The following is a 12,099-nucleotide window of genomic DNA, read 5'->3' as shown; positions in this document are numbered from 1 at the left end:
ATGGCTTTCTCCGGCGGCCTTCTGAACGAGGAGCAGCTCCTGTGCTCGATCTGTCTGGACGTCTTCACTGACCCCGTCTCCACCCCGTGCGGACACAACTTCTGCATGAGCTGTCTCAGAGCGTGCTGGACCGTCGCCTCACCCTGCCAGTGTCCGGTCTGTAAGGAGCCGTTCCCCAGGAAGCCCGAGCTCCGCGTGAACACTTTCATCTCAGAGCTGGCGGCTCAGTTCAGGAGGTCGGTTCATGATGAGCCTCGTTCCTCCAGACCTCCAGAGTCCTGCGCTGAGGGAAAGCTGGAGGACTTGAAGTCCTGTCTGAATTGTGGAGCTGCTTACTGTGACTCTCACAGAACCGCAGATAAAAAATGCAAACCGATCGACCCGGTGAAGAGGCTGCAGGGTCACGCCTGTCAAACACACGGACGGTCGCCAGATCTGTTCTGCAGGGACGATAAAACGTTCGTCTGCAAGTTCTGCGCTGAGACGGAGCACAAAGCTCACGACGCTGTTACTGTAGAGGAGGAAGGTCGACTGAGAAAGGTACAAAAGCCATGAAACGGTTCCTTTTATTTAAAATACCAAACAACTGGTTATTTCAATCAATAAAATAACCTTTAGAGTAAGGTACTGGACTAGTAATCGAAAGGTCACTGGTTTAAGCCCCACCACTGCCAGGTTGCCACTGTTGGGCCCTTCAGCAAGGCCCTTAACCCTCAATTGCTTAGACAATACAGTATATATTGTCTTCATACTGTAAGTCACTTTGGATAAAAGCGTCCGCTGAATGCTGTAAATGTAAATCTAAATTGCTTTATACTTATATTCATTCATTTGTTGTCTGTTTTACCACCGCTTGTCCTGGTCAGGGTCGCAATGGGTCCGAATCTTAGGGCGTTAAGCAGGAAGCACCCCAGAGAGTTCCTGTCAGTCCATCACATGGCACACACACACACACACACACACACACACACACTTCCAGCATCTCCAGTTATCCTGACTGCACGTCTTTATACAGTGGAAGGAAACCCACACAGACACAGGGAGAACATGCCAACTCCACACAGTAAGGACTGGGGAATCGAAACCAGGACATTCTGTGCTACCCACTGCACCACTCTTTATTTAATACATTCATTTATTAAATTCCAGAATATGTACATGGAAACAGAAATAGAACTTCTAATAAAATGTAGTCTTTTAATTTGCTGGTTTTTACTCTCTGTGTGATTGGAAACCTTCTTCAGTAAAGTCGTAAGGTGCCAATTCTGGAGTAGGAATATAAATTATACAAATATTTACATAATAATATCTGTGAGGGATCTTTCTGCACTTTTATATTTTGGTTATAATCGGTCGTGTCTGAGAGACTGAGAGATGCTTATAATCCTGATTTAGCTGAAAGAAGCTTTAAGGGGAAGAAGATTTTCATGTGATGATGTGAAAGCAGCGGCGCATCAGCGGCTACGAGCTCAACCCAAAACATTCTTTGATGTTATTTCTTATTTGATATTCTTAATGAATAGAGTTTAAAAAAGCACAGAAACTTTTTGAAGACCCTCGTAGAATCTATTTTGTACGTCTCACCTCTGCGGGATCATTTGTGAGCTGGTGTGGTGTAACGATAAGAGCCGGCGCTTGAGTTCTGGGTTCACAAATACACAAATGCAGACGGTGCGTGGTGTTACGTGAGCCTCGCCACTGTGGGGTGTCACATATCCAGCATATGTGTGCTCCTGGAGCTCCTGTGCACCTGCCACGCCCACCTTTCCAGGAGCACATGGTGGAGGAGTGTTTGTTTAGGGTGACGAGCCAACGCCCCTTTTACGATTGGTCCCCTCCGTTAATTAGCCCCAGCTGCCCCTTATCTGAGGGTATTTAAGAGGGGATACAATACTTTGCTTCTGAATTCTGTATTTTGGTTTGAATTGGTCCTGTCCTGTCCTGTCCTGTCCTGTCCTGTCCTGTCCTCTGTCCTGTCCTGTCCTGTCCTGTCCTGTCCTGTCCTGTCCTCTGTCCTGTCCTGTCCTGTCCTGTCCTCTGTCCTGTCCTGTCCTGTCCTGTCCTGTCCTGTCCTGTCCTGGTTCAGTTTGTTATGCTATATTTTGGTTTTCCTTTGTCAGTTTGCTTCTTACTTTATGCCTTTGTCTAGTTTATGTCTTTGTCTAGTCCATGTTCTTGTCCGTTCATGCTTAGTGTTGGTTTTGCTCATGTCTTGTTAGTCTGAGTTCATGTTCTTGCTTAGCTTAGAGTTTAGGAGTTTTGCCATGTCTAGTTCTGTTTAATCCCATTTAGTCTTGCTTTAGTCTAGTTCCTCTTTAGCCTAGTTCCTGTGTGTTTAGTTTAGCATTAGTATTCTTAGATTACGGTCCAGTATAGTTTAGTTTAGTTTAGCCTTAACCTTTTCCTTAGCCTTGTTATAGTTTTGACTTGCTTTTGCCCTGTCTGTTCCCATTAGCTCCTGTCTGTTCCTATTAGCTTCTGTCTGTCTGTTTCTGTTTATGCCCTGTTTTGTCTGGTTCATGTTTAGCTTTGTTCTCGTCCATGTCCTGAAGTCATGTTTAGTGTTAGCCTGTTAACTCAGCATAGGGTTTAGGTTAGGTTAGGTTAGTTCCTGTGTTTAGATTGGCGTTAACATTGTTAGCTTAGCATTTAGCATAGGTTGTGTGTTTGTGTCTCGTCTTGTTTAAACTTGTGTTGTGTACTTCTACATCTCTGCGCGTGTGTCCGCCCCTCTTGTCGCGTCATAGCACAATGGCGTTACATGGGGACACATCAGTGTGCTCTCAGTGCAGGTCCCGAGCCCGAGTTAATAGGAGGGTTGCGTTAGGAAGGGCATCTGGGGTAAAAACTGTGCCGACACCATTATTTATATATATATATGGGTGATTCTTCAATTGCGGGTTCTTTTGACCATCTTAACTTTTGAAAAATAAAATTAGGAATTTAGTTTTAATTATGTCAAGATAATGCTAGAGCAAAGGCTTAATGATGGCTGCAATTGAGCTTATATAGAATTTTAATATTTCATATTTATTTGTGAAGTAGCAGCAAAATGTCATTATGTGTTGGTAATGACGTGTTGCGGTAATTTTTACTTTTTTTAAGAAAAAAACTAGCTAGGCCATGGATTTGCTAAAGCTAGTCAACAGCTAGTACAAGATGCACTTTAAATACATATAAATAATGTGTACATTTCTTTTTTTTTGGTAAAGTACTGCCATACTGATGTAATGACGCTGAATAAATATACTCTATGATCAGGAGGAATACGTGATTACATTACTCACATTTCCAGACATTAAAATGTTAATCTTCTCTCATGGCTGGCATGTGCTTCCTTGCGAGTCTTTGTTTCCATGGTTACAACATAAACAAGTGTTACCTTCAAATGATTCCCTACAGAAACCGTACGCTGCTGCGGTAATGACGATAATGCTGGGGACAGTAATATATTGCTCAAAAATAAGCATAGGTTGTACAAATATGAAAACAAAAAATACATTTTATTTCTTTTTAAGTTATTATAAAACTCATATTGTGATTTTTATAGGGCTGTCGAAGTTAACGCGATAATAACGCATTAACGCAATCTCAATTTAACGCGATTATAAAAATTAGTGCCGTTAACGCAAATTCTAGTTCATGTTGAGACTTGACTGGTAGAACAAACGTTTTAATGTCGGACTTGCCACCGTTTTTTATTTGCGGTTTGTTAACATAATGTAACCGAGCGTGGTAGTGTCGTAGTAATGCACTTGCATAATAAAGAAGCTGCCAGTCCTCCATTCACGTAACGCTAGGACGGACACTTCAAAATCCTCCTTTTGGAGTGAACTGGTTTCATTTTTGATCAATATTATTTACCATTGGCTCAGGTACATGTCGAAACAAATGCTTTGTATTTCATTGGTTTAACAGCCTCATTTGACTCCTTATAGAGCTACCACTGGCCAATCGGAGAAGGTCCGCCCTCTAAATGCTAGTCTGTGATTGGGTGGTTGAATTTCGCCCGCCCTCTCTGTTTTGTAAACACCGCGCTACCTGAGTCAATCACTCAGCTCTCATGATCAGGAACGCGGTGAAAATGCCAAAAAGTAAACTTTTGAGGCAGCGATGAACGGACCTAAATATGAAAAGACACAACATTTAGTGAGTAAAACAGTCATTTGTTATATAATTCTTGCTTAAATTGGTCAAAAACTCTGTTATATGGGTTCTGGATTCATTCTGTGTGTTGCAGTAGCATGTCCCCCTGTTCCTAATAAGATGTCCGGCTTTTTGGGGTGTAATGTCCTCCTTTTTGTTACTATGAATCTGGCCACCCTAGTCTAAACACACTCAGTTCGTGTAGAAACGTCCATTAAACCACTGGATAGTATTACTGCCTAGTATGTGAGTGAATAAAACTCCCTTACAGTTTTCTCTTGTCCCAGCAGTTTTTAACATCAGTACATTTAGCATAAAATGTGTTCACCATTGTAATTGTAACATTTCACTTAAAAATCCTTGTTTTCTATAACATTTACACAGATTTTTTTTAAATGCGATTAATCGCGATTAACTATATGAAATTCTGAGATTAATCGCGATTAAAAAATTTAATCGTTTGACAGCCCTAGATTTTTATAATGAATTGATCACTTTTTAGCATTTTATTAGAGCAGAGAAGTTTTAAAGTCTGGGTTGGGGACAAGGCCAAAGGAGCAAAATATTGATGTTTAAATCATCATAAAAAATGAAAATCATAATTATTTTGGTATGTAATTTTTTTTAGTGATGTAATGAATGATCTTTTTAATACCTAAAATATTTGTTTTGTAATAAAGTATTTTTAACACAAATTTATAACTTAGAGACGTAAAAGTTCCCCCAATTAAAGAATCACCCATATACAGTATATATATATCATCATCTGAATTATCGTTTGCATTCTCTGTATTGCAGTGCCCTCTTTATTTTTCTTTATTTTTCCCTTTTTATTTCATCTAAGTGGTACATCAGTGGTATTTAGGCGAACGGTGGCGCTCTTCTGTCACTATTTACCAACTACATACCAGACTGACCACATTTATCCATCCTGTGTGGTTTATGTTTACAGTCTCAGCTGGAGATGAAACAAGCAGAAGTTCAGCGAATGATCCAGGTCCGAGTGGAGAAGATAAAGGAATTCAGACACTCTGTAGAGTTCAACACAGTGAGTTTTACAATGTCTGCAATAATACTTTACTCTTTACTATACACTGATCAGCCATAACTCCTTGTTTCTACACTCACTGTCCATGTTATCAGCTCCACTTACCATATAGAAGCACTTTGTTGTTCTACAATTACTGACTGTAGTCCATCTGTTTCTCTACATGCTTTGTTACCCCCTTTCATGCTGTTCTTCAATGGTCAGGACCCCCACAGGACCACCACAGAGCAGGTATTATTTAGGTGGTGGATGATTCTCAGCACTGCAGTGACACTGACATGGTGGTGGTGTGTTAGTGTGTGTTGTGCTGGTATGAGTGGAGAATGAGAATAGTCCACCAACCAAAAATATCCAGCCAACAGCGCCCCGTGGGCAGCGTCCTGTGACCACTGATGAAGGTCTAGAAGATGAGCGACTCAAACAGCAGCAATAGCTGAGCGATCGTCTCTGACTTTACATCTACAAGGTGGACCAACTAGGTAGGAGTGTCTAATAGAGTGGACAGTGAGTGGACACGGTATTTTAAAACTCCAGCGACGCTGCTGTGTCTGATCCACTCATACCAGCACAACACACACTAACACACCACCACCATGTCAGTGTCACTGCAGTGCTAAGAATCATCCACCACCTAAATAATACCTGCTCTGTGGGGGTCCTGTGGGGGTCCTGACCATTGAAGAACAGCATGGACGCTCCCTCGTCATTCAGTCAGATCATCACTCAGAATTAAGGCGCTTTAATAGGAGCATTTTTAGGGATGTAAGGATTTAGACACGCCCTCTTCTCAGGAGTGTAGGATGACGTAAATGCGTCTGTATAGAGAGATCACTAGACCCGTTATTTACGCCTGTCTTTCATCAGAACAATAAAGAAAAGGAGGCGGCGGGCGGTACGAAGGTGTTCGCTGATCTGATTCGCTGCATCGAGAGACGTCAGGCCGAGTTTCTGAACCAGATCGAGGAGCAGCATCGAGCGGCGGAATCTCAGGCTGCAGACCTGATCCGAAATCTGGAGCGAGAGCTCGGCGAGTTACAGGGTCAGGGGGCTGAGCTGGAGGATCCACGCCACCTCCTACAGGTCAGAATCGGTATTGTCTCTCAGTAGCAGTACACACAGCCTTGCAGCTTCTTTACTCTTTACTCTCTAGTTTTTTTCTTACTTACCAGTTACTGTCCAGTTCATCATCACGGTCCGAGACCTGGACTGACGTGAGTATCAGCACTGATGTGTGTGAGGAGACCCTGAGGAAAGCGCTGATCCAGGTTCAAGAGTCCGTCCAGGAGGAAATCGTGAAGCTTGATAAGATTAGTAAGTAGAAAGTTGCGTAGCTTGTAAAGTGGGTGTGACACGGCATCACGTGACCTGGGGACCTGGGTTCAGTTCTTGTCTTGTGAAGGTTAGAAGGACGAAGGTGGATTGGCAGCTTTAAATCGCCCCTAGAGGTGAATGAATTACATTAATCAAAATCTGGGGGTCCAGGGTTCGAATCTCAATGCTATTTTTCGGTCAGGTGTCTACATTGGGAGGTGTACTTGTCGGTGCTCTCTCAGTGCAGGTCCCAAGCCCGGATTGAAACATGAGGGTTGCGTCAGAAGGGGCTGAGTGTTTGGTACGAGGACCAGATCCGCCCTGGCGACGCCTAAATATGGGAGCACCCAAAAAAATGAAAGAAAGAAAAAAGAAGTATTCAGACCCCTTGACTTTTTGAACACTTTAAGTTGTGGGTTTGATTTTAAATGCCATTTTTAACCATCGTCCTGTCATTAATCACTTGTAATTAGACTAAAATAAAAGTAAAAATGATTAAAAGTCAAACTAAAACTGAAATCTCTTATTAACAAAAGTAATCCGACCCTTTACAACAGGATTTTTTAAACCTTTAGGTGGGTCACGAGTTGAAAAAAATGGCCAGCAGAGAAATAATAATTAAATAAACTTGTACGTGAATGCCCCCTTATGGAGGCTTTATGATACAGATTGTATAGAGAGGGTAAGATGGATTGCTTGTGTTGCCTGGGTCGCATTAGGCAGCACTTACAATCACAAGTCTTATTGGACACGTTTTCATGGCAGATCCTCTCAAGCTCTGTCAGGTAGGATCCTGCAGCTGAGAAGCACCACTGTAGCACCATGCTGCCTCCACCATGCTTTACTGCTTTACTGACTTGTGCTTGTGTTTTATCAAGTCAAGTCAAGCCAAATTTATTTATACAGCGCTTTTTACAACAGACGTCGTCTCAAAGCAACTTTACAGAATCCAGGACCGACATACCAAATATTCCTGTTGAGCAAATATTCCTTGAGAGGAACCAGACTCAGCAGGGACCCCCGTCCTCCTCGGGTTTATTTACACAAATCATACAGACACAAAATTAAAATGAACTAAAAGTTATAACTAGCAAAAACTAGAGTTATTATTCTGTCCAGTCCTTGACGTTCTCGGTGCAAACACGCCAGGTTACCGTCACATCTGGCAGGAGCAGCATTGTTAGCACGGCAGTCTCGACTTCATCCCTTAACCTCGAGTGGGTAAACACGTTTCCATCAGAACCACCCCGGGGTAAAACAACAGAAAATGTAGTTACAAATGTTTATGTTGTGTATCTGTTAGCAATGGGTGTTGCCACAACTTGCCAGAAATCCACCTTTCTAGAATGACCAAAAGTTTTTGCACGCTGACCTTGAGCTTGTCGATACGTCCCATTATAAAATCGAACATACTGAAATAAATATGTGAGTATCACGTGAGAAGCTTCTCACACGACTTTGTAGTGTGTCTGTGTATGGGGATTTGTGCCCGTTTAGTCAAAAGATGACAGCATTTGATTCATTCCGAAGATGTTCCGTGGGGCTGACGTCAGGCTGGAACAGGAACGGACCTTCCCTAAACTGTTGCTGCACAGTTAGAAGCATATAATCCTTTATATGATTGATTTATTACACCTGTTAGCGACTGTTGTGGCTGAAACGCATGAATTCAGGAATTAGAAGGGGCGTCCCAATACTTTTGCCCATTTATTGTTTGTCTGTGTTTTTTTATTAATTATAACAAATAAAAACAAACGTTTCTGTCTGTTATCCTTTCCCGAACAGAACTGAAGAGAATTCGTCGATATGCAGGTGAGAAGGATGTAATAAACTACGTGATTAAATATATACATTAATTATAAAGTGCTTCTAACGTTAAAACGTGTTTACGTTTGATTTTAGTGGACGTGACCCTGAATCCCGACACCGTTCACCCGTACCTCAGGCTCTCCGCTGATGGGAAACAGGTCTCGTGCGGAGATGCGGGACGGACTCTCCCGAATAATCCCGAGAGGTTCGACCGGTGCCCCTGCGTGCTGGGAGTGGAGGGATTCTCCTCAGGAAGGTTCTACTACCGGGTTCAGGTCGGCGGGAAGACCGACTGGGATCTGGGCGTGGCCGGAGAGTCCGCTGACCGGAAGGGCATGATAACGGCGTGTCCCGAGAACGGATTCTGGTCGGTGTGTCTGAGGAATTCCACTCAGTACATGGCCTGTGATTCTCGCTGGGTTTCCCTCCCACTAAAGCGGAGTCCACAGGAAGTGGGCGTGTTCGTGGATTACCAGCAGGGCGTGGTCTCCTTCTACGACCTGACCGCCAAATCCCTGATGTATTCCTTCACCGGTCAGTCTTTCACCGAGAAGCTTCACCCATATTTCAGCCCCTGTCTTAATAACGGGGGGGAAAATGCAGCCCCGATGATCATCGTTCCGGCTGAACTCTGAACTCTGATTCACTGCTCATTTTCACTGAGGTCTGAGGGATCTGATTTAATTTCAGTGTTTATTTTAATGTTGTTTGATTTTATTAGAAATATTAATTTCTGTTGTCTGTTACCTTTTGCATCTTTTTGGTTTATAAACAGGATTATTACACAAATATCCTGAAGCTGTGAGCTGTGCAGCACCTACACTACACGCTGCATCACAGTGACTGCAGATGTAAAATTATTTGTAATATAAAATTTTCTGAAGGAAGGAAGGATGGGAGGAGGTTCAGAGAGAGGAAGTTTGGAAAGGAAGTTTGGAAACAGAGGAAGATTAGAGACAAGGAAGTTTGAAAAGGAATGAAGTTCACAAGGAAGGAAAGAGGGATGGATAGAAGGAAGTTAGGAAGGAAGGTCAGATGGAAGGAAGAAATTTCTGAAAAAAGTTCAGAAGAAAGTTTGGATGAATGGATAGATGGAAGGATGTTAGGAAGGAAGTTTGGAAAGGAAGGAAGGTAGGAAGTTCAGAAGGAAGAAGGGAGGGAAGTTAGAAAGGAATTTCGAGAAGAAGTTCAGAAGAAAGTTAGGAAGGATTAAAAAAAGGAAGTTCAGAAGGACTTAGGAAGGAAGAAAGTTCGGAAGGAAGAAGGGAAAGAGGAAAGGTAGGAAGTTAGGTTAGAAGTTCAGAAGTTAGGAAGGAAGGAAGTTCAGAAGAATGTTTGGATGGAAGGAAAGAAGGAAGTTAGAAAGGAAGAATGTTTTAAAAGGAAGTTTGGAAGTTCGGAATTGAAGGAAGTTCAGAGAGAAGGAAGTTCAAAAGGAAGTTAGTTTAGAGGAATGGAATGAAGTTAGGAAATGAAAGAAAGGATGTTAGAAAAGAAGTTCAGAAGGAAGAAGGGAAGGAAGTTAGGAAGGATAGATGGAAGGACGTTAGGAAGAATGTTAAGAAGAAAGTTCAGAAGGAAGAAGGGAAGGAAGTTAAGAAGGAATTTCAAAAGGAAGTTCAGAAGAAAGTTTGGATGGATGGAAAAAAGTTAGGAAGTTAGGAAGGATTAAACAAGGAAGTTCAGAAGGATTTAGGAAGGAAGAAATTTTGAAAGAAAGAAGGGAGGGAAGAAAGGAATGTAGGTTGGATGTTCAGAAGGAAGTTTGGATAGATGGATGGATGGATGGATGGAAAGAAGGAAGTTTGGAAAAGGAAGGAAGATCAGAGGAATGGATGAATGAAAGTCAGGAAGGATAAAAGAAAGGACGTTCTGAAGGACTTTGAGGTTTGAAAGAAAGGCTGTTGTCCTCCTATTTTTATCCGATATTGGGACAGACCCTTTGAGAGTGCACTGCTGAGATTCAAACCCTGGATCCTCACATCTCAGTAGTTGTGGGCTAACAAGTATTGCTGGTTATAAAAGTGTTAAAGTGAATTTAAACAAATAATCCACAGAAATATTTTTGCACATGATAATAAATGATTTATCTGGTAGATACTGAGTACATAACACTAATTTGGTGAATGCTTACATTATATATTTAGTCTATAATAAAGTTTTATTATCATTTATCATTATTATCATTTAACAACAAGACCTGATGATTACTGATGTGGTGTCGTGGTCACACTGTGAGCTGTTTGTTTTTAAATCTGTGAAGTAGTAAAATGTAGTTACATTTCTTTCATTGTATAATGATTAAAATACAGAAATTGTGATTATTTAACATGTAAATGTTCCATTAATGACACAATGTGATTATGTGTGAAGTATGAAGTATTATAGCACGTTTGCTGAAATGCACCGGATCTGTTTTGCACATCAGCGTTTCTTTCATCTAAACCTAAATCTGTTATCTCACAATAAAGGAAATTTCAAGTTCAGGTTTAAAAGGCTTTATTGTTGTTTCAGTTCTGTATGTAAGTGCACACTGAAACGAAACTACATTCCTCCAGGATCAGGACCAGGATCAGGGTGCACAATGAAGTACACAGAACTCACAATGTAAAAACTTATTTATTAGGAGTTTAACGTGATGTTTTACACTTTGGTTCCATTCATAACAGGACAGATAGTTACTGCTTACACAAGATTCATCAGTTCAAGTTTATTTTAGTGGAATATTATCATTTTATAAAGTTTACAAGATGGCAATATTCCAATATAAACAGTTAAGGGAAGATCCCGCCACCTGGTGGACAAAGATATGTTGTGACATGGTGTTATTCTGCAGAAATGAAAGTTCAACCAGACTGAATTTAATTCCCTTTCCATTCCCGAGAGAGGAGAAAGAACTGAGGTCAAGTTGGTTTCATATTCGCACATTCGGATTTCTTTCTTCAATAGGTTTTAAAGTATTCGTCATATTGCTCTAAAACAAGTTGTATTTTATCAAGTGTAACCCACATTACATACTACACCTCTTATACTGACACTTTTACCCTTTATTACATAATAAAAACAGATTTTTATTAATAACTTCAATAACTTATAAAATATTCAGCATATTGCTCCAGAACAAGTTGTATATTATCAAGTGTAACTCACATTACATACTACAACTATTATACTGACACTGCCTTTAGCATTGCACACCATGCACACACATGCCTGTTTATATGTAAAATGTAGTATTGCACACCTTACACACATACCTACATTATACATGTAAACAGGCATGTGTGCATGGTGTGCAATGCTAAAGGGTGCTATTGAAAAATCTGTTTTTATTATGTAATAAAGGGTAAAAGTGTCAGTATAAGAGTTGTAGTATGTAATGTGGGTTACACTTGATAAAATACAACTTGTTTTAGAGCAATATGACTCTGGTGCGCTAATGTACTTTACCGCTGCGCCACCTGAGCAGCTCAGCATGTTGTGTTCTGATGTCCTGTATTAGTGATTTAGAAAACGGCAACCAAGACTCTGTTAATCTATCATGTCTGGCTCTGTGGGACCAGGAATTTATGAACAATATGGACCAGCTGAAACTGGACAGTTAGCAACCCCAGAGCTAATACCAAAAACAGTCTGATTAATAAGAAATGCCCAGTACAACAAAAAGAATATAAACATTATAGCATTTATCTGTTATTTTAGGTTATGTTCTTTTTTGACTTGTTTATACAGTATGTACAGTCGTTTCTGTAGAACTTTTATTGTGTATATTTGAAACTTGTGTC

General features: G+C 41.0%; 1 protein-coding gene across 1 annotated transcript; it reads left to right on the top strand.

Moving 5' to 3' along the window:
• Positions 1–9,044, top strand: LOC134317360 (E3 ubiquitin-protein ligase TRIM39-like). Its single transcript, XM_062998172.1, has 6 exons — positions 1–540; positions 5,099–5,194; positions 6,059–6,274; positions 6,364–6,505; positions 8,291–8,317; positions 8,408–9,044. The coding sequence occupies exons 1-6, from the start codon at positions 1–3 to the stop codon at positions 8,947–8,949; spliced, it is 1,563 nt and encodes a 520-aa protein (XP_062854242.1). The 3' UTR covers positions 8,950–9,044.
• The last annotated feature ends 3,055 nt before the right edge of the window (positions 9,045–12,099 follow it).

Source organism: Trichomycterus rosablanca, chromosome 6 (assembly GCF_030014385.1).
Source record: "Trichomycterus rosablanca isolate fTriRos1 chromosome 6, fTriRos1.hap1, whole genome shotgun sequence".
Classification (NCBI taxonomy): Eukaryota; Metazoa; Chordata; class Actinopteri; order Siluriformes; family Trichomycteridae; genus Trichomycterus; species Trichomycterus rosablanca.
The sequence above is the reverse complement of the archived record's forward strand: the minus strand, read 5'-3'. Positions and strand labels throughout refer to the sequence as shown.